Below are 23,768 nucleotides of genomic sequence, written 5' to 3' on the forward strand. Positions count from 1 at the left end.
TGAAGCTGAGTTGAATATATAAACCGGGTTTTCTCAATGTTGTCTCACCTGCAAAGTGTTTTCCCTGGTTTGTTGTGTGACTATTTATCATTTATTTACAGTATTGTCCTTGTTATCTAATTTAGTTTTCTGTATCTGTAAAGAAAAAAGAAAATGAGATTTTCTTTTGTTGTTTTCAGTTTTTTATTTCACACTCTGAACTTTGTGTCTTCAGTTGTATCAAGAGTGCCTTGAAATTTTTGGTGGGACATTTATTTTGTGTGCGTGCATACGTGTGTGTGTGTGTGTGTGTGTGTGAGTGAAACCACACTTACAGAACGAGGGAGATGAGTGAAAGTGACGGAGGATGTCAAGTCAAAACTTTTGAATATGCAATGCTAATAGTGACATATCGGGTGACCTCTGTGTGCGAGGGAGTGTTTGAAGGGTGGTTTTGTGCCAGGTCTAATTCTCCTATTGGCCCTTTCAGACTTGGAAGCAGCAAACTCAGCGGTTTGCTCCTCATGCAGCAGCAGTTGGCAAGTTTCATATGTCGTAGGCAGCGAGAGGCGAGTGCATCCCAGCTCCTGGGCGCTTGGTGCTTTTAAGTCTGAAGGAGCCTTAACATACAAAACTAATTTTTTCCAGTGCTTGATTTGGTTTTTTTTATGTACAGGATGTGTGCGGTTGGAGATGAATGTCGATTTTGGGGTTTTTTCCTCTTGCACCCACAATCTGCAGCCTTCAGTTAAAGGCTTTATTTGCAGTTCTCTATATAGGCCCATTTTCCAACAGGTCTTTTTAACCTGTGTCACACTACGTCACAGTTGGCATTGCATCAAAACCATATCTTTTATCTTGTGCTAAATATACGGGCAAAGAGCCTAATTACACTGTACAACACTCCTAAACACCTGTTGTCGTACCTCTGTGTGTGGTTAGAGTCCGGCCTGACGTCGCCGGTGCTTCAGTGAATGACTTGGCGACTCGCGTGAACTTTAGACCAATTTAAAAGAGACGTGTAAAATCTGTCTACACTTTATATTTTTGTAGATAATATATATTTATTTTTATTCATTGTTGAATAAAGTTTAAATTATTGTACCACTCTAAACTCGTTTTCATGTGTCTCCTTCAAATTCACACAATCCTCTCATCCTGCGATGATTCTCAGTTTGACAAACACAGAGTGAAAAAAGGGGAAAACAGACAGATATAGAAGAACTTCTTTACTGCAAGTATCAAAATATGGTGCAATTACAAAATATGTCATTTTCTATACAGGCAGATTCAGTCTAGTGCACTTTAGGTCATGTTGGTGAAAGTAATTCATAATTCAACACAATACTGATTGTAATCTTGAAGGGAAACACTTCTCTTCTAAGCCTTCTTGAAAATCCTCTTTGCGTCCACGCCTTCGTAGTTGTAGCTCTGTTGGAGGAAAATGTCCAGTTATAATGTGTTTTCATAATTGATACATTTACCTCATTTGAAATGTGTGTTTTAACGCATTTTACAGCATCTTTTAAGTCAGAGTTACAGCTGGAATATCAAATAACTAATACTGAGCCAACTAAACCTTATCCCAGCACCACACAACTGCTTTACAAAGGGGCATTTGCGTGAATGTAAATGATCCCACCTGTATGAGTTCGTCTCCCTGGACAATCCTGGTCGTTGTCAGCTGTTTTCCGTTGTCCTTCCTGAGGAAAATCCCCTTCAGCGTGTCTCCCTCCATGGTCCACGAGCCCTGCAGGGTGAAACATGAAGCTCAGTCAGGAGTAGTGGGCAGAAACCAGCAGGGCACAAAGGTTTCCACGATCAAGGTCAAGCCTTGATGTATGAACGGTGTTCTCAGCTAACAGGTGAAATCTTTCCTGCAGCTCGAAGGTTCGAAGTTGAAGTGAAATATGTGTTTAGAGGAAAGTTTAGAGTATTTAAACAATGGCTCAGTAGAGCATCTCTACCGAGGCCCGAATTCACATGATTGTCTCCTTCTTATGGAGGGAATTTAGCAGGAAAATTAAATAAAACACAGTCCTGAACATTTGAACATCAAGATCTGTGCATTATTTCCTTCAAGATTTTTACAAAAATTCAAATTGCCCCATGTTGCAATGTTAGAGAAAGAGAAAATCCCCTTAATCTGCATCCAAGCTTCCCAGGCCCCATCCCTCCAGCATGTTTTAGAAATCAGTTGACTAGTTTTTTATGTAATCCTGCTAACAAATAAACGAAGAGGCGCCTGTGAAAACACTAGATACCAGATTTACTCACTGTTAGTTCAGTTCCATCTGCAAGGCTGTACTCGAACGTGACCCCCAGGGTGAAGTCTATCTCCAAGGTGCGGAAGTTGCTGCTCTCCTTGACATTAAACTTGTCCCCGGTCTGTTGGATGAGGATCTTGAGGTTGTCGTGAGCGGCCAGCTTCCTCTTCACCAAGTTAACGCCTGTCGACGGAACAACATGAATAATGCTCAATATATTCTGAACCACCAGAGGAAGTTTGTCAGGATTTCATCACTTTTTGTGCTCACAGGGATGTTCCTAGGTTTGTGTATTTGTTGAGGGTGAGAAGATATTAATTTATAACTTAAATTATGAGTGCACACATTTAAAATGTCAACGGATAAAAATGCATGATTATCAGTTTGCTGCATAAATGAAGTTCTGACTCAGAACCAGTGGAGCTGCACTTGTGCACAGTGCTTTATCAGCTGCCTTATCAAGTTTTTAGTCAAATCTTTTACACAAGGACTAAACAAAGAAATGAAAAAGAACCAGCTATTTAAAAACAACACATCCCTGACAGTCTACAGCAGATCATCAGTGGTGTGTGACATCACTCACCCATTTGTTCCATGAACTTGTCATAGTTGTCGTTGCGCTCGATTTTCCAGGAGCCGTCGAAGGTCATGGTGGCGGTGAGAGGCTGAGGTGAAATACTCTGCAGCGGGGAGTGTCTCACTCTTTTAAAGCACACACCCTCTTATCTCGCCATCTATCCAAACGCTGATGTGGCTGTTTAAAGCTCATGTTTTTTTTTACTTTTTCAAAGGCAATAGCACCAGCCGCAGGCGATTGGGCAATGTCATGGTTCTGAATGGGAAGGAGGGACCGTGCCATAACCCAATAAACCAGATGAGTACTTTTGAATAGGTCGACCTGTTCTACCTGTTTGCAGAGGGAGGTTGTCCTCGCACATTAACAGCAGTCAGTAATGACATTTGCTACAATGAGAAATTTAACCAAAATATATTTCTAAATTTAACATCAATCACTCTGTTTTTCTGTGTAAATTTTTCTCCTTTACCTCCAAACTAAATAAACAAAGCATATATGTGAACAAAGCATTTGCTTTCCTTTAATTTAGTTTTTACTGAACCTTATCTCCCTCAGTATTAGTGTCACCAATCGGTGATCGGATTGGTTGATAAAGTGTTTCGTTGGAAACCTTTCACCTTAATCTGGATATTGACCTTCAGTGTTCAAAGTTAATAATAAACAAATGCTATTATTTGCCATTATCTCAACTGAGTATGACATCTTTTATCTCTCTGGATAAACACAAAGGTCAAAGGTCTTTCATTTTTAGTTTGGCTGTTGGCTATTTAAAGTCTTTTTGGGGCAAAGGAATGATCTAAGAACAAATTTTCTTACGCCAAAGGTCAGAAAATGTCGTATGAATATTTCTCTGAAGAGAATAAAAGCAAGTATATCCCCACCGAGTCTGACAAAGGGTTGACTAAAACATAAAACGCGGTTGATTTCACTCTTATCTGAGTTTCTTCTAATCTTTACCATGTTGCCTGACCTTCTCCTCCACCTGTGAATCTGCCTCTTATCAAATGGCAGACGCTTCCACTACGACTGCGGTGAGGATATTGGCAGCGGAGCCTGAAGCTAATCTTTAACACAAGTATATCACACAAGGTTTGATCCCAGTTGTGGCATCAGCAGTAACGCTACAGGTGAGATGATGTAAGAGGACATGGTGGTGTTGGAATGGTAATATGAAGACTTTTCTCTTCATGCAGGCTCAGGCTCAAAGGTTGTATTTCAGAAACAGAGCCTCAAACCACAATGACATTTATAATGGCTCCGTTCCGTTCAGGTCACTCGAAAGCACAGCAGCAGCACAATTTGATATTTTAACCTTGTTACTTCAGCAGACGTTCAGGAGGCTCGTGATCTTATTTAATGTCACAAAGTAGCTCTGCTGGAGTTGATAGAACCGATGTGTCATGTATTGTATCACAGTGTGAAGCAGAATGTTTTGGACGGATGTTCAGATTTATATTATATAGTTACGATGACAGTTTGAATTGCCCGATGGGAACAAATAAAGTTGTTTTGAATTTCAATTTGAAAAGGACAAACAATTCAGGATTTTCAGGATAAAGAAATGTCTCAACATTTCTAGAGTCATGTGTTGGATAAAGATGTTTTATTCTTCATACAACTGGTTTTGTTATTGACACACTCCAGAGCCGTTTTTGACTTTTTAAAATCGAGAACTACATCAATATAAAAAGAAGACACTTATACTTCTTATGGACTGATGATGCATTGCTCAAAACCTTTTGAACCATTCTTCTCACTGTCTTTATTTTTAAGTAGCTGAGGGGCGGGGCCGCGTCACATGACTGCTCAAACACAGGTTTAACATACCTGGATTAGATTAATTGACAGGTGCAAAGCAGAGCCTGACAATGACTGATCCAAAGAAACAGGAACGCTGATTCTAAAAATAGATGCTGCAGTTTCACTTTTTAAATGTCAAGTTTGAACAACTAAATTCTGTTCACTTAAAACGACGGAAAATCTCAGAGATATAAAAACCTAATCTATCTGGAAGGCCACAAACCACCAGGGGTAAGTGAGAAGAGGTTCTGTTCAGTTTTGGGTGAACAGGCCATTTAAAGGGTAACAAGCAAGCAGAGAATGTTTATGACGACCTCAAGTGGTTGAAGTTCACATGGATTTTATGACCGTATATGAGTGTTCAGACAATATCAGCAATCAATTAATATGATTGCACCCATCAACATTAATTTGTATATGACATTATAAAGATAGTGACAAAAGGCAATACCCTTCTAAAGTGACATTTAAATATACAAAGTGAACGACTGCAGTTGAATTTTACTTTCTGAAACTAAAAAACAAAGGTAGCGGGTTCACGAGTCAGTTTGGGATCATTGTCCTGCTGCAGAATGAATTTGGCACAGATCAGACGAGGGTATTTTAATCTAAAAGAATCTAAAAACCAAATCTAAAAGTGTCTCATCAGCATCCATTCACTTGTTTAAGAGCAGAGTGGAATCTATAATAAACTATCGACTGTTCATAAACCTCAAGCCGACCTTTTGTTTTACAGACCTGGAAGGAGGAGTTCATCCTGATTAGATAATGTGGACCACAGACAAGTCAGTGATAACGTGTCTTTCAGAAAGTACTGGCCTCCTCCCTCAGATGCAGTAAACTCACAGAGTAAATAATTGATCGGAAATAAGAAACGCAAAATGAAACAAGATAAAATGGAGTCATTAGACAAATATGAACACAAGTTATCAGTCCATAAATCACCCAGATACTATAATAGGAATGAAATACATTATGTATTAATTATTCCATGTGCATTATCTAACTTGCAGGGTCTTTAATATCTTTATTATTATATCATTTATGTCAATATGATATAATTTGTGAACTTCAGTGAATTTAACCATGGTGGTAATGTTCTGACTGTCCACTAGAGAGAGCACTTTACAAAGTAATATACATTGTGCAAGTTAATGCTGTTCTCTGATTTACACTCTGAAGGAAGTACTCAAACATAATACTTAGGGAAAAGTACAAATAAATAGACACAAATTTAAAAACAACAACAAAACACAACTTTTCTACTTGATTAACAGTAGGTACTTTCTTTTAAATAGACTTGGAAGTATTAGAAGTAGAAGTACTTGCCGAGTGTAGCCTATTCTCTTCTGCGTCATTATGGCTGAGTTTCATTATGGTAGTGGCCAAATCCATTTGACATGTTTCTGAAACCAGTGTCTACTGTTACCTTCCCTGTATTGATTACTTTTCAAAAGTATAAAAAAACAACATGAACACAATCCATAGTGAAATGTAGAGGAGTAGAAAGTACAGATATTTGCTGATGTATGTAGTGGAGTAAAGTGAGAAGTACCAGAAAATGAATCAATTTAAGTAAAGTACAGGTACATCAAAAAATGTACTTCAGTACAGTAACAAAGTAAATATACTTTATTACACCCCTTAGACTATAAAATAGAGTTCATGTCATGTTTTTATTTGACCCATATTATGCGATCTGACCCCAGAGGTTGTTCTGTACAAAAGAAAACACAGTAAACAATATATCTTTAGACTGTTTTTATTAGTTAACCTCCCAACAGAGACATTACTAAAACAATCATGTCTGAGAACCACAGAACTGCACTCGTACAGTGCATGAGGCACCGGTTTGTTTCTTCTTCTTGGAGAGGACACTATGTGACGTGTAATACAAAAGAAAACAACGTGGTGAAAAAATACAGCACATGTACACACGTGAAATAAACCAAACACATAAAGCACACAGTTTTACTTCTACAGTAGTTTCCTCCATAGTAAAATGTACTACATTTGTTTCTCTACGGGTGATCATTACATTTCAACTAAAAAGTCAAAGAATAAATACAAAAGTAACACTAACAATAAATAAGTAGAAGTAACAGAGCTCAGTTGAAAATAATTACTCATTATTATTTAATAAAACCAGACAAATTTACTGTGTGATGAGTAGAAAGGTGCAATAAATATGTTAAATAAAGTCGTGTTTACTCACATTTATATTTATGGGACAATACTTTAGGATTCAGTGATCGATATATGATAACACAGGTTTAGTGATGGCTCAACACTGCATCGTTTGTGACTTTAAAAAAATAACGCAACATGTTAAACATGTGAAGAAGAACATTAAATCCATATAAATACTACATTTATAAATTCTTATTTCTTTAAATGGTCTTGACGCCTGTGAAATATATTCAGTGTAAAATTCTCATATCTCAAATAGACAGTAATGTTTGGCACGAACGTCTTGAGTTTTATTTTACTACAAAGAAAGAGTGTATTATTAGTATTATTATCTGAATTACACTCTTTATCCAGATTTAATTCTTGTTATTCCAACGGTGAAAATGTCAACGTTTAAAAAATACAGTATTTCATTTATCTGAGGTGAAATGAGTCATTTTGGCAAACTGAAGAGATTCTCTGTATTTTTGGCAAACTTCAGAAGGACAGTGTATAAAATTAGTAACTAAAAACATGTAAGAGATGGAAAATGGTTTTCTTATCCAAACCTTCAGAAAACAACAATGTGAGTGTTTTCTGTCCAAAAGTGAATCAAACTTGAACGCACCAAACATTGTATGTCTGACCTTTACTGATCATGAAACACTGCAATGTTGTGTTAACCCCCAAAGAATATTGTGAAGTGATGTCAATAGTCAGGGAGAAAACAGGGAACAGGTTCATACTCACTTTGATCAAAAACAAACTGTGGTTCATAAATCCTACAAATATCTGTCTGTGGATAAATAATCCCTCTTCTAATCCGTCTCGTTCTCAAAACCTGGCCAGACTGAAGTTTTCATCAGACGACGCTCTTGACGTTTCAGTGTTGGACGGTCAAGCTTCGACTGTGGCGGACTCTGAGTCTGTGGACGTCCTGGACAGGAAATAGACCTTCATCGGCTCCTTCTTTCCTTTCATGCTGATGGGTCCTCGATACTCCAAGTGAAACTGAGGGTCTGCGTTCTCAGCAGACTGCAAACACCTGGAAGTACAACGTCGACACCATCGCAAAATCAATCACGCTGTACATGAGCCTGGGTGAGTTCTTATCTCACAATTTAACAAATAACATGAAATATCAAATATTTCTGTCATGTATTCTCACAGCAGCGTATGTCAAAATGGTTTCCAACTTCTTCTTATCTATTCGTGGCATTTCCCTACAAAGGAATTACTGAACAAAGAGGAAGAATAAATACTGATGAAATTAGAAGGGCAGCAGAGCGCATACCTCCGTCAAGGCCCAGCGGTCCCCTTATGAAACCAGATTTAAATTCACTTCATCCATATTTTTATCAGGATCTGCGCCAAATTGCGCACACTCATAAATATCAGTCCCCTTAACACTATTTTTTCCATCAAGATCCATGAATTATGAATTACACACCCTATCTTACAATGTTAAAGAACCCTGATCCAAATCCTAATCCAAAATGTAATGGGTTCTTTCACTTACCGATAAGTATATTCAGAGATGTTTATTTTTCCCTTCTCACCAGTAGTTTCAGTACGACTGGTGAGGTTGACCGTGTTTCCAAAAAGGCAATATCTGGGCATCCTCTGCCCGATCACCCCAGTCACCACTTCCCCTGTGTGGATACCGATCGTGATCTGGAAAGACACAAGAAGAGACTCTTCATGACATCTATTATTAGTGCTCCGTATTTTGGGTTATAATTTCAACTAAGCAAATAAAGATGCCAAAAATGTCGATACCTTTTGTCAACTACTGGAAAAATCAGGCTTAAATATTAAGTTTACTTCAATATTATAATTTGCTATCTGTGTTGAATTCATTCCTGAGCGCAGCACGTTACACTGACTTATGTTTCAAAACCACATCAACACAAAATGCACGGATTGAATTTGAGGAAAAATAATCCAAACCTTCTAATAAACCTTGTAAATGTTAAAATGAGGACCAAGAATATGATTTGTGTTTCACCGAGAAAGAACAAGATAAAAACATTTAAGCAGCTATCGAGTGAAACACTTCTCTTAGTGTGTTGGCACAAAATCTTAAAGCTACTGACTGAAAAGGTGCAAAATTTGGTGGGTGGATATAAGGTTAGCTTTGCCAGAAATCCCTCCGTGCACAAATTTTTTTAAGATTTCGGGGTTGGCGGAAAACTATCACTTCCAAAAGTAGCCTGAGGCAATCTACAGCCTAATATTTATACTTGAACCTGAAGGCTCTTCAGTGCTTATTGTCTTCAGACCGTGAAGACGCTGTAAGTGTCTGCGACAAATGAGTTTCTATTTTTAGCGGCGGGGTCGTGAGATGATTTGAGTCTGTTTTCGCTTCTAAACCGGACTCCTCTTCAGCCAGTGCCATGTCCCAAAATAAACAGCCTTTTGTTAAGCAGACATGATTTTCCAGAGTCAGGTCTCAACAGTCATCGATACAATAACAATCTCCAACACTCGGTTAAACAAAAGTCTGCTGTTTTCTCTCCAACTTTTCACTGCGCATTACTTCACTCTGGAAATATGTCCAGATGCACAGATGCAGTTATTCTAAAATCAATCAGCAAGAAAAAAGGGCCCAAGGCTGAAGAGTTGTTCGTATTGAGTCAGCTGCAGCAGACGTCTGACACGTTAACGTGTGGAGTTTAAAGAAAAACTGGACGGTAACAGAGAAAAATTATCTTTGCCAAAATAACATTGCTAATGAAATAAAAATAAATAAACTTGAAGCACAAAAATACTGCTAATTATTATTCTTATACATGTTTTCTGCCCACACTCAAACTCTGCCCATTTAAAAAAGTGAGAATGAATAAAGTCAATCTGTGATATTATGTGGAGCATTAATTCAGGAACCAACTCAAAACGAAACTCATCTTTTCCCTTCGATCAAGAACCTTATGTTTTATCAGATTGTTTCACTAAACTTATTTATACTGCTGCTCTTTTTCGATCCGGTTTTGTTGGTTGCATCTTTTTAGTGCTTCTGGATTTTACCATGACTTTTGGTCTTTTAATACTTTATATGTTTTATCATATTTGTTCATTCTTATAACAACTTAACTTTGCATGGTCTATTGTTTTGTGTAACTTTTTATATGCTTTTATATATTATATTATTTACACTTTATTTTATTCATTCAATTTATCTTATTTTATTTGTCAAGCAACTTGAGCTGCATTTATGTATATATATATATACATATAATTATTATTACATCAATAAAAAAATTGTGATTATCATTTAAAGAGAGCAGAAGCAGTGTTAAAAAGATTATTAAACTTCTCTGTCTGTAAACTTTTCCTTATTTTAATTCATCTGTTTTATTTCCTTGTTTTAATCAAATTTGTCTAATTCCTCCCAGTTTGCTAAATTGACCGTGGACAACAGCCATCCTGCTCACCGTCAATGCCTCATTTAAGACTTCAAGATTTCGAGTACAGACATAAGAAACTAACAAAAAAAATATTTTCTGATAGAGCTGAGCGATACAGCCAAGATAGAAAACGTTCTTTTCAGTCAATATTGAATTATCACAATAAATATCAAAAAAAAATGTAAAAAGGAGAAGACAAACACTTGATTTTAAACATCTGAGGTTGATCAATTATGTGTTATACATCCTCACTGGGCACAATGCATACGAATAATATAGATATGTATTGGACTTTTGTTATTTTTCTATTGATGAAATAGATATTGGGATAATTATTGAATGTGTTTCTACCACACCTGCACTGGTTTATCATCCACTTTGACCTGTCCAGCAATCTCCATCATATCGAGAGCGAGGTGGCAGATGGACTTGGCGTGGTGCGTGCACGGCTCTGGCAGGCCACTCACTGTCATGTACTTATCACCCACCGTTTCCACCTGTGGGAGCAAAAACATGTGAACGACATCAGAGCCTGTTTCATCTGTGCCTTAGTGTCATTTCATGCAAAAATCATCTGTTCCCACTGAGATTTCTTGAATGCACTGTGCTGCTAAAAATAAACTGAAACACCCTGAGATAAACACTTAAACACTTACATCAGCTTTAAGACATCCAGGGCCTCTTGGAGCCCGGCTGAAAACCCCAGGACCACCAAGCCATTCAGCTCCTAGAGTAAATATTACTTCTTTTGGTGACCCAGTGCCTGAGGCTGATCCTTTGGAAGTGGCGAGGTCTGTTTGACTTCTTAAAGTGCATTCTTGTCTGAAAGCCTGGAGTGTAAATCTGCTGCACGAGGCCTATAAAACCGTGCAGTGCCTCCGTAAAACTGCACCGTGTTTAGAAGCTGGTTCTGTTCTTCATATGGTGAAAAACTCAAGTCAATTGGTATAAATCCTCTCTTACTGACTCTGTGTGCTTATAATTACAAAACATCAGTCACCAGAGAGTCGGGGGGCTTCGTGCATTAAAGCTGGAGAACCAACTCAGATCGTCGACTTTAACAGTACTTGTACGTCTAAATTTAAATAGATCTATAGTCTGCACCTTGATTATTGCCTCCGCCAGGGAGGTTTTGTTTTCATCTGCATTGTTTTTGTCTGTGAACAGGATTAAGCAAGAACATCTCAATCCGATTTCCATAAAGTTTTCTGGAGGGGTACGGCATCACCCAAGGTACAACCCATTGAATATTTTGTGCAGATCCAGATCAGAGAGTCGATTCAGGAGGGTTATTTTTCCCTTTCTTTAACATTGTGAGATGGGGTATTTTTTACATTGATTTCTCAGAGAATAATTCATGGGTCTTGAAATAAAAAAATTTAATAAAAATCTGATCCATTTAGGGGACTGATATTTATGAGTGTGTGCAATTTGGTGCAGATCCAAATAAAAATCAAAATAAAGTGAATTTAATTGTGGTTTCATAAGGAGACTGTTCGGCCTTGTTTGTCTGTTGGTTAGCAGGATAACACAAAAAGTTCTTGATAGATTATGACGACACTTGGTGGAAGGATGCGGTATAGGTCTTATAGTTATTTAGGAGACTGATATCTATGAGTGTGTGAAATTTGGTGCGAGTTGACTGTCTGAAACCTCTACTTTTCACTGTGCTGCTTAAATCCAGTCCTTTTCAGCCTTTTTAGTGAGAGAGATATTTAGAAATAAACATGATATTATATTATGGTACAACTCTTTCTTCTAACCTTGTACACATAAGGGTTCTTGCGAGAGTCCGTCAAGATGTCAAAACGCGTGTAGACATCATTGAGCAGGTTGACGATCTTGATGGCCCCCTCGGCTGAGGCGTGTTTGCTGCAGAAGGCGTTAAATCCCACGATGCCACTGAAGAGGATGGTCAGGTTGTCGTAACGTTTGGCCGGGACGGGCCGTTTGTGCCGCAGCTCGTTGGCAACAGATGGCGGTAGAACAGAATAGAGCAATCTGAGAGGAAGGAGAGAAATGAACAATTTGAGTGGAAGCGTAGTTATGGCAGCAGTTAATCGGCTGGGGCTGCCAGACTGAAGTTTGGCCGTGGGATCGGCATGTTATACGCTCACCCACCACCTTTTGGTCATTTTGCTATGCAAGCTGCTCTCGGATGGGAGTGTGGTGTTTCTATGGTAACTAGTTAGACCATGGCAGCCTGTTAAAAGCAAAATACCTTCCATGATACATCGTATTTTGAGGACACATGATAAATACAGACAACAGTTACCAAACAGAAATCTATACATGTGTATATAAAGTGTATTCACCCAGGAGACAAGGCTGCACATATTTATCTATAACATCTTAAATGATTCACATACATGAGCATATAGAGAAATTATTCTTATGAGGTAAACAGCAGCAAACACAGCATAGATATATGTTTTCCTGGCCGGGAAGCTCATTGTCGTGAAGCTCGACAGAGTAGCAACAGTTATTTTAAATATTTAAAGCGGAGCCATGAATTCTAATCAATGTTGGGAGCCTGAGGCACTGAGACCAGAGGTGAGAATAATAATGTCGGGATCCATTCGGGGAGTGAAAGTCTTCTCCTGTGAGAAGAAGATTGGGCTGCTCCAGTCTTAATAAAGACCACGGTCCACCTCCGTGCTGCTCTCCAGCTGTCACCTGCTGCTGTGCCAAATTACTATGACAGGCCTTTCTCTGAAAGCCAGAGTCAGAGTGTCTTCACCATAACAGGGGCTGAAAAGTAGCTGAGGCAAATATCAACTTGAGTATATCAATAGATTCTGACCGTAGGTGGTCGCACTGTATCTTCGGTGTTCCTTGTTTAAAATCAGTCCATAAAAGGGGGTAGTTGAAAAATAAATGGCAATGAGCCCAACTTTTAAAAGACAAGTTCATGAACGATCTTTGGTGTTTATTTTTCCACTGGAGGAAGATAAAACGAGAATAACACCAGTGTACACATGGTGAGTTTGAGGTTGACTTCCCTGCAGATAATTACAGGGATGTAACATATAGTTAAACATAATGTGTGTTACAAGCTGAGATATTAACAAGCTCGGTTCTGTTCTTCAGAGATTGACGCATCTTGCAGATGTTTGGGAAGACGTTTCTTAAATTCTGCCAAGACTCAGAATACGACACTATCTTCCCGAGTGTTGGGATCCACATATTCTTGAATGACTGTAATAGGAATTTTTTTCTCAGTGACTTCAAGTTTCAAGTTTTTAAACAAATTAAGATGTGAGTGAAAAAACTAAGTTATTTCTAAGAGCTGTGGTTCCCAACCTGAGGATCACGACCCCTCCACGGGGGCAAAAGAGAAATAAGGGGTTTCAGGATGATTACAAAGTATTACAAAAAATCTGCTTCATAACAAGTATGTCATTTCTCTCATCTATGTATTTTACTTGTTTAAAATTAAATAGTGGTGCCTTTTCCAGCCTCTTAAGTCAAGCTAAATAATTGGTTGCAGGAAATATCGTCTCAATCTCCCCTTCTGTTTCTGAATGATGGCGTTATTTTGGAGCATTATGATGTGACAGTGAAGCTGACCTATGACCCTTTGACTGTCCAATTTCATTTCATATCATGTATGTGTACATATGACATTTTATCCTATTAGACATTTGTGGGAAACTTTGTCATAGTGAATGTTTGTGTCACATGTGATAAAATTCCCTGTGGGGGTATCTGATATATTACATTTACGAGAGTGAGTGGTCAGATGACGACAGACACAAATATGCAAACTTTCATGAGTGTGGAAAGACGGGGCTCAAAGAGCTTTGACATTCCCTGGGGTTCAGTAGTTGTGTGAATGCCTCAGTTTGAGTGGGTCAATGTTTTTACCTTAATGTTTATTTACAATTCTGTGTTTGAGGTAAATAAATATCTGGCAGGTATGAGAGTCGTTGTTTGAGCTGACGATGATGTATGTTTAAAATAAGAGTTCTGTCATTTACTAAAGCAGCATGTCGGTGTATCCTGAACAAAAAACGAAAAAGGACAATCGATAAAAACAGTCCGACCTGTCCGTCTTCTTCTTCTCGTCCTCCAGGGCCCGGAGTGTGTGCTGCAGACGATCTGTCAAGATCTCCAGCTCCTGTGTCAGTTTGTACTCCTCACGAAACTGCTCGCCCAGCAGCACCAGGTCACGTGTGGCATCATGTAGCGGGATGTCGCTCAGGTACAGCCCCCTCCGTGTAAGATCGTCCAGGTTCATGACACTAATCACCAAAAATAGAGAATGGGTGAACGAAGAGAGGAGAAGACATGAAATATTAAGTCATTAGAGCTGACGTGAGTTATTTAAAGAAATAGTCGTAAATGTCTGACTTGAGTGTGTGGAGGCAGGATGTCTGCAGACTTGTTGCTCAACCCAAGAACGAGAAGTAATTAAAACGGAGCATAAAGTGTGGACCAGCAGCAGTGAGATCACAGACTGTCTCCAGATAAATGTTGTTCTTGTGGCGTGAGGTCAGACACTGTGGTACGAGACCTCTCCAGTCCGGTGAACGCGTCTCTGCAGATTTCTGTCGGGCGACAACCCTTCGTGGAAACACTGATCTTGTCCTCTGCAAAGTGTTTTTCGATCAGTGAGCACAAGATCTCTTAAACCCTGCTCTCTCCCGCGTCCGATATTTCACGAGAAATGTCTGATTGGTTGCATGAAGGCCACGGAGGCTAATGGAGGTCACTGCAGGAGAAGCCATGTAATTACCAGCTCACGTCTCTGTTTCCTGGTCAGGTTGTTTTCTCTCACCATGTGCCCTCAAATTCATTTGGTTGGGTTAGTCATAGAATATAAATTGTTCTTGTGCGAATAAATAATACTTCACCTTTTTACCCTCTGATACAGTTTATATAGATAATATATTAGAAAAGATCTGATGTGAAATGTTTATGTAATGTACTCGTATTGAAGGTCATAGACTGTATTTCGTGTAATTTTTGCACAAATGATATTTAGCTCTAACAATTCAATGTATAAAAATACAAGTTTATTTTTGAAAAAACATGTGATATTTGGTATTTATGATGAGATATGATCAATAAGAACATGTATTGACACTCACACTGACACTGTGTATATGACCTACTGTGTGTACTCATTCTCTATATTTTCAAAATAAGATGTTGACTAATGTTAACACAAGACAAACTTCTTTTAATGAAGTAAATATTTGTGTATAAAATATTACTTAAAAATCTTTAGGTTCAAATATTTAAAGTTGGGAACATAAAGATAAACACTAACACAATAGAGATAACCTTTGAGCATGTTATCAATATAGTGGTAATGAGGACCAATGGACTAAAACAAATACTGGTGAGATATTTGAGCAGACGCAGCAAGTTTTAACAGCTTCAAAATGTATTCAAAACTATACTGGCCTGTATGTTTATGTATATTATTAGTTTTATTTCATATAAATAGAAGTTAAATGACAACACATTTTATTTGTCAGGATTTTGAATATGTGCCAGAATAGTGGAGTGTTCCCCTTCAGTCTGGGTTTGGATATTGAACGTACGCTTCTGTCGGAGCCAAGGCACTGTGGCTTTACCTGGGTGAGCAGAGAAAAAGGATGTTCTCCGCCTCTGGCAAGTAAATCATCTGTCCTTTCAATCTCAGACAGCTGATCTCCACACCCGTCAGCTCGTCCTCGTTCTCCACCGTCTCCACATTCAGCACGCCCTCCTGGCAGGATTACATCACACTTATGAATATTTCATATGAAGTTCTTCTCTAAATCTACCTCAAACCTGTGCACCACTTCAGCTCAACTTTTATTTTCTATATTATTTTGCTTTAAGTGCTGTGTGCATCTTTTACCAGTGGAGAGCATTAGTTCAGATTTCGTGTGGAATTCGGTGGCGCTCTGAGACAAGTCTCCACACAATGAGTCTGATGTGCATTTTCACAACATTGCAGCTAATATACTGACATGTGAGAATTTACTGTCCCGTGAGGACACACGAGTACACAAATTCAAATATTTCCTCTTCTCACTGTATTTCAAACCACCCGAGTTTCTATTTGCGTCTCAGGATTCAATTTAAAACCCTTGCACTCTTTGCCCTGTGCATAAATATCAATGTTAAATTAAAATTATTCATTTCTTTGATTAATTGTTCACATGCTGAACAATCTCGGCACGCAAACAATTTCGTCCTCGTTAATGGTGTTGATGAAACCCACATAATCTAAATATCATGCAGCTTCTAAAAATATCAGTGAGCTCATCCATATCAATATGTTATCATAAGACTATGAGCACATTTCTGTAGTGTAGAATAAAATCAGGTTTTGATCATGTTTACTTTGGGTCTGTTCCAGTGTTTATTTCATAACAAAAAGAATCATGTGATGAAGACTGTGTTTAGTGTAGTATGTATCACACTGACTGTACCTTGCTTCGCAGCACGAAGACGGTGTTGATGTGAGACAGGATGCCATGATAGCTGAAGTCAATGTGAGGACGGACCAAAGAGAAGACTGATGGAAGGATACACGAGCCCGGGTGAAGCTGGGGAATCCAAAAATAAAAAGGTTAGAATTAGAATAGATTAGATTGTAATATTTGTTATCTGTATTATGTATTCCTAGGTAGTTTTTGAGAAATCCAGATCAACACAGAGACACAATCAGGAGCTGAGTTCATGAGCCCGTGTTTTCAGCGTGTAAAACAGACTTTAGGTGTAAGTGCATGAGAACCTGTGGCAGCACTCGATAAATGGCGTTCCCACACTGTGTGAGCATCAGGTCCTTGTCGAACATGAGGTGGAAGGGGAAGGCCTTGCAGAACGTGTACGGACTGATCCAAGTCTCCTGCGTGCCGTTCTCCTCGAAGCCGTCCAGATCCTCATAGAACGCCTCCTCCTCTGAATCCTTCTCCTCGATGAGGAACTTGATGTGGTCGCACTCCTCGCTTTTCGGTTGGATCATCTGTGTAACATGAACGATTGAATTATGATGCAGCTGTTCTGATTAATTAGTTAAACTCCACTATATTGTGGCACATGATTGCTGCAGTGACACAGTTTTGGATTAAATATTTAACCTTTGCCATTTTCGGTGTGATTAAATATCCTCCCATTAACATTATTATTAATCTCTGGTGTCTTATTCTAAAATTAGGAGGGTAGAAAATGACATTATTCTGTGGGTTTATGGGCATAAGGCATGCTGACGTCAAGCTGCCGTCTCTGCACCCTGTTGCCACAGCAACAGAGGCTAATACCTCCAGAAAAATTGGGTGTCACATTTGGAGCATCTGCCATTTTCTGTTCTTTCATTACACACACAATTGCTGAAAAAATGTTAGCCTGTCTGTACAATATGATTAGGTTTACGAGAAAATGTCACTCGCTCCTGAAAATGAGGAGAAAACCCTGGCTAAAGTAAAGTAAATGTCGGAGGAGGATAACAAACCCCAGTTATTAGTGTAGATTACACACTGTGATCTGTGGGCTGACCCTGGACATACAAATAAAAATACCAGTGGAAGTTTATGAGATGTTGATTTTTACTGACTAGTTTGAAACAAATCAGATTGTGTGGCTCTCAGGATTGATTATCTAATGAATCTAGTTGAATATAAATGAAACAACACTTTGAAAAAAGTTAAAGTAAAACCACGGAAGGAAAAAAACTCCCCGACATCTCAAAGCTCGAGACTCTATAACTTGGATCTAAAAATATCCTCTGACTCAAAGAGGAGATGCCAAAAAACTAAGTGCTGAACCGCAGTTGTCACAGCGCTGCTCTGTTGCCGTTTTGGATATTTGGAAACTTTCTGTTGTTTAATCTCCACGTTATTATGTCTTCAGTTATATCCCCAGACTCAAACTTACGCATTCTGACAGAAAGCATTACGGCCACTTAAAGGCTTCATTGAATGTTGTACCATAATTTAGAGAGAAACCAGGGGGAGGAAAAAAAAAAGGAAGTCATCTTCATTTATCACCGGCAGCAGAGAGAGCTATTAGAGCTGCGAGTTCACCGAGCACAGAGAGGGGGGATGAAAACAGCGACGCAGACCTTCATCTCGATCTCTGTTCCGTGGATTTGTTGAGCGACGGTTTTAATGATGCCAATCACGATGTCTTGCAGGCCCTCTCTCTCCGAGTAGTAGTGAAGAATCAGATTGGTTCCCTTCTCGGCGTCGGTGCAGCGAAATGAGGGAGCCCTCATGCCGGGATAAATGGTGCCCAGGTGGTCATGCAGAGCGTCCAAATTCTGAAAATTCAGTTTGAAGATAAAATATGCAACATTCAATCACAGCACGATTTAATTAAAACCTGGCTGAGGTATGATCAGCTGTACAAAATGCATTAAACATTAAAGGGTGGTGCACCCCCATAACGATCGGGAACTTGTGAGAGACAGATTTAAAATATGAATGTTCAAGAAGGAGGCAGTGGAGGATGAGATCTCCTGAAGAAGGTTGTGTTTTCATTGGCATTTGTTTGTGTGGCTGTCAGCAGGATGATTCAAAAACGTACTGAACCAATTTCCATGAAATTTAGTTGAGGGGTGGGAAGTGACCCAAGAAAAAACCCATTACTTTTCAAAGTGGATACGGAGAAACAGGTGGATCCAGGATTTTTTTTTTTTACATTGAGTAACATGGCGAGATAGAACTTTAGCCTTGTTGGAAGTATGTGCTCTCTTGCCACTTTTCTACTTCTATCCACCATAGACTGTATTAAAAAAAGACCATGAGTCTCTTCTTCCTCTGACTACCCTAAAATGAAGCCAAAATATCCCAGATATGAACACTACTATCTTACACTTTTGGAGCGTGTATCGTGGTTTTGTATTTTTATAGCATCAAATAGCTAATTAAAACCAAACTTACTGAAATATGAAAACATACAGTCAGTGTGATAACAATTACCTCAAATGACAGAAACCATCTTTGACATAAATATATTTGAAGTGTTCTTTGATTTTGTTTTTGTTGTTGTTTGGCTCAGGTCCCATCTACTAACATGGAGGAGGTGGGATATATGACTTATACTGCAGCCAGCCACCAGGTGGTGAGCAAGATGCTTTGCCTTCACTTTTCGGGTGCAGTCATGTCATCCATCTTTATATACAGTCGATGGAGTTCACATACTAGCTCCACAAACTCTGGATCCTACACTTTCTTATTATCTAGCATGAAGCCTCTAGCCCCTGATGACATCACTATGACATCATCAAGGGTTAATCAGACAAAGCCACAAAACACTACAAGTTTGAAAAGGAGAAAATATCTGGGTGTAAACTGTTAGAAAGATTAATCTAGCCCACTCCTGAGCTACATTAGTGTAATACACCCAGATCACCAACCCATCAGTCATCTGTTCACGTGCATTGTGGGAAATGTACACGCCAGCTTTTGACATGGAATAAAGCATGGACTAAAAAAGGGAAGATATCTCTGCATCGATTTGATCCTTTTCTAAATGTTCCACTGTGAGCCCGACAATGTTATATCTACAGAAGAGGAGAGAGCCCTACCTGCAGGAATTCACGAACATTTGATCCCAACACTCGCAAGATGGTGTCATATCCGGACTCTTGGCAGAATTCAAAAAACATCTTCCCAAACATCTGCAAGATGTCTCCTGCGTCGATCTCTGAAATACAGAACAGAGCGTGTTGATGTCTCAGCTTGTGACACGGGCTCTATTTGTGTCATTAAGCTCCATTTGTACCATATATCATCTACAGTGAGTGGGTGTTTATTTACAATAGTCAAACAGAAATTCTGCCACTTACTCAGAACTTTACTTGCAGCCGCTACAAGATCGTACGTTTTGCCGTCTTCATATATGATCCTGACGAGGAACTGACCCTCGATGTCGAGCTGGGCCTCCCGCCTGAAAACAAAGAGAAGCTGTTACTCACGAGCTGCAGCAAATGTTGCAGCACAGGTAAACAGTCACTGTCATTATTCAAGCAATCGACTCTTACTCCCTTTTTGGATTAATAAGGGTTCCTGCAGGTTTCAAAAAGTTGCATTTGACTTTTTAGGAGATAATGACTGAAATTAACAACCTATGGCAAGTACGACAGATTTGATGGAATATCAGAGACCCTACATGACAAGAACTAACCCCATGAATGAAGATAAGGTAAAGTAGCCAAGAGAGAATAACCCTCGAAACGCCACAATATCTAAAACATAGACAGTAGGTATCTATATGGTCTTTCCTACAGCCAAGCCAATCAGTTATCAGGTCTTGTTTGTAGTTTTATTACAGCATGCTAATATTTGCATCGTTGAGAAGAACTAAAACACATGGAAACATTAGAAACTATGCAAAACGTTCCTCTTAAAAGCAAAGGTAGAGGTAGAGTTAAATGCATATTAACATAATTATATCCTGCTTTAACATATTTTAAAATCAAATCAAATTAAATAATAATAATATACAACCCATTTTCACAAATCTCATTTATATGTTTACATATTTAAATTATTAATTTAATTGATTATTGATTATTGAATTTTAAATAAGTTACATTTATATTTTACAGTAACATAAAAACGGTTTCCATGTTGTTTTGAAGTTGTTACACTGTAATAATCAGCTTAAGGTCTACAGCAGATCCTCTGCACTGCGAGCACAGAGCGCACTTTACTATTTATACATTTGACATCCACTTCTTTTTAAATGTCAGAAATCTTAATGAGGATCTGATTACTCCTGTTTAACTGAGAAAACAGAAATGATTTACAGGCCTGACCAGCAGCCGCCATCTTATCACAACCTGTACCAGCTGGAAAAACATACCAAGCCTTGAAAGCTTTCGGAAAGAAAATAAAAATTCATTTCCAAAGTCGGAAAACAGACCAAACATGATAAATCGTGCGTTAAATAACGATGAGTTACATTCGGAGATGCTGTGCAGCAGTATATATTTTTCTTTTTTTGTGGTGGCTGGAGAAGCTTGAAAACATTTACACAAGGCAGCTGCTGCTGTGTTTTCCTCCTTTCTTTCTCCGGCAGGGTCAAGTTGAGGGCAGCTGATACTACAGATGAAAAATAAACTACGATGGGGCAAAGTGTTTTAACATGTAGAAAAAATGACGTGTTAGCGTTACACTGGAGAATGGAATGCTATCAATCCTATAAGATGTAACTGGCCAGGATGATTCTAATCACTAAGAATAAAACACGTTGAAGTGCCTCTGCTCCATTAAGGTTTTTATTCTTTTTACTATCTGTTGGACTGCGATGTGCCACATTCTCCCTCTAAATGATACATATACTATTATCCTGTGAAATCCACAATATCTCCAAAAAGTTAACTTTTCATGAGCTCAGAAAACATTCCAGTTCTCAGCTCTTTGACACTGCAATTACTAGATAATAACAACATGTTCTTAAGTTGTTAAATTTATCTTGAGAAGGGGAGTAAACTTGTCAACACATGAAGGAACGCATTGTCTGATAGTTTGTGTGAAAAAGCAAAAACAGGGACATGCTTGTTTTTCACTGAACAGTGATAATCGTCTGTATTGGCTTCAAGAATCCAACTAACATAAAGCAGCTTTACGGAGGTGGAATGTAACTGACTCACTCTACTTTTATTGAAAACTATATTCTACGTTATTTTTCACTCTCTGCTTCACTTTATTTTTAAGATTAATATTTGTATTTATTTAATATATTTCCCTTTTTCACTCCACTAAATTTATCAAGCAAAAACAACCCTTTTTTTATATAACACATTGTTACCCATGAAACTACCAAACAACATATAAAGAAGCTACAAATCTAAAATGTTAACTTTAATGCATCAGTAACAATAATCATATTTAATTCTCACTGACAATTTTCTGCATAAACATTTTTACATAATATATTTTTATCTGACCATACTTGCACGTATTTACTTTACTTTGTTTATTTTCTCAAATTATTGTGACAAGACTTCTAATTGAGTGAGTAATCTGGGCAATTAAACAATTAAACTTATTATCGCAATATCCTTTTCATCAATAGCAATACAACAAAAGTCCATATATATGATGGTTGATGATTATTCTTACTCTTATTTCTAGTTTAAAGATTGACTTAAGCTCTTGAGTGAAGGTTGCTGTTGTTTTAAACTTTATGAGCCGAGAATAACAAACACTGGATAAACAGCAAAACATGTATGAAGCTGAGGTAGAACAAACGTGAGTTAGCCCTCCTCACTTTGCATCAGCTTTATAAATATATATTAAACGTTAAGTCTTGATAAGGTCTTTGGCTGTTGCAGCCTCCTACTGGATGTTCTGTGGGAACTCGTTCTAAATGTGGTGTGTTCATGTTATCTGGGTGTCGGTGTGAGCCTGTAGAGAATGAAGGTTAATCATTACAATGAAAGGAGATGTCAGGACCTGCTGACACCCTGTCACTGGCAGAGTGGGAGCTGAGAGGCAGCTCTCTGTCCAGCAGGCCTGTCTGAGATCTGTCTGTATATATCTGTATCTGTATATATCTGTGTTGTGGTGTGGATGGCCTCAGCCTGATCCCCGGACCATCAGTAAACACAGGATCCACAGATGAACTCACTTGATGTCCTCCCACACTTCCGGTCCATAATTCCTCAAAACGAGCAGCTCCAAGGCGTGATTCACAAATCCATACTGGGAATAAACACGAGCAACGTCAGTATCATTCAATGCAAATTGTCCCCCACACATACATAACTCACATCACATGCATGTATACTTAGATTACATCCTGCTGTAGATCTATTTCACCTGTTAATACACAGCACAGCAAATACTAAATACTGTGTAACTGCCTCACAGTGGACAGAACCAACAGGAAATGTCCATCACCACGCGTCGCCACACAAACACAATATGTTATAGACACAATACAACGTGTGTGGTAACATACCATAATGTCAGCGGCTCCGCTTTCTCCTTATTCTGCGATAAAACCCGATGATTGTGACTCAACCTTCATCGTTTGCTACAGCTGCTGTTTCTGAGGCCACGCCCCCTTCCCCCTTTCTTTCCCCCTTCACCTCGTGACTGACAGTGAGTCTGGCCAATAGCGGCGCAGTGCTGCTCTTACGTAAGGGATTGTTGGCCAATGAGCACGCAGCTGCCGTTGTCACAGTGATGCTGGCGAACCTGAGATTTCCGCTTATTCATAGTTTGTGTATTTCTGACGCTAAACATCATGAAATATCTGAAAAGTACAAGTGTTTTTAAAATAGTAACTGTTTTCACATTCATTCTTGTAAAAATAATAATATTTATAAATATAAATCTAATTCTATCATATAATATAGTATTAACTAGTATTAGAAAATAGTATTTTTACGATATATATTTTATATATTAGATATATAATTTTAGTATTTTTGATATTATTCTTTATTTCGTAAAAAGTTATTTGCATGGCAACATGACTATTTAGAAACATTTGTATGATGTAATTAGATTTATCTTTATAAAAAAAAAAAGTAAAGTCCTGCATTGAAAATGTATCATTGAAATAACATTAGAAGTTTACTGAATAAAAGTAAAATAAGTATCAAAAGTACAA

General features: G+C 38.4%; 2 protein-coding genes across 2 annotated transcripts; both read right to left on the reverse strand.

The window, feature by feature from the left end:
* Nucleotides 1-1,197: 1,197 nt before the first annotated feature.
* fabp2 (fatty acid binding protein 2, intestinal) lies at nucleotides 1,198-2,977 on the reverse strand. The gene is made up of 4 exons (XM_034575521.1): nucleotides 2,830-2,977; nucleotides 2,257-2,429; nucleotides 1,622-1,729; nucleotides 1,198-1,410 (listed from the first exon to the last, which is right to left on the reverse strand). Exons 1-4 carry the CDS (start codon nucleotides 2,894-2,896, stop codon nucleotides 1,360-1,362), a joined length of 399 nt encoding a protein of 132 aa, XP_034431412.1. The 5' UTR covers nucleotides 2,897-2,977; the 3' UTR covers nucleotides 1,198-1,359.
* A 3,394-nt stretch (nucleotides 2,978-6,371) lies between these two features.
* On the reverse strand, nucleotides 6,372-23,245 carry gucy1b1 (guanylate cyclase 1 soluble subunit beta 1). Its single transcript, XM_034571019.1, has 13 exons — nucleotides 23,112-23,245; nucleotides 22,779-22,852; nucleotides 19,990-20,090; nucleotides 19,729-19,847; nucleotides 18,262-18,459; nucleotides 16,936-17,166; nucleotides 16,631-16,747; nucleotides 15,785-15,918; nucleotides 14,246-14,443; nucleotides 11,963-12,200; nucleotides 10,556-10,696; nucleotides 8,312-8,466; nucleotides 6,372-7,837 (listed from the first exon to the last, which is right to left on the reverse strand). Exons 1-13 carry the CDS (start codon nucleotides 23,112-23,114, stop codon nucleotides 7,690-7,692), a joined length of 1,857 nt encoding a protein of 618 aa, XP_034426910.1. The 5' UTR covers nucleotides 23,115-23,245; the 3' UTR covers nucleotides 6,372-7,689.
* Between the last annotated feature and the right edge of the window lie 523 nt (nucleotides 23,246-23,768).

This window comes from Hippoglossus hippoglossus, chromosome 1 (genome assembly GCF_009819705.1).
Source record: "Hippoglossus hippoglossus isolate fHipHip1 chromosome 1, fHipHip1.pri, whole genome shotgun sequence".
In the NCBI taxonomy this organism is placed as follows: Eukaryota; Metazoa; Chordata; class Actinopteri; order Pleuronectiformes; family Pleuronectidae; genus Hippoglossus; species Hippoglossus hippoglossus.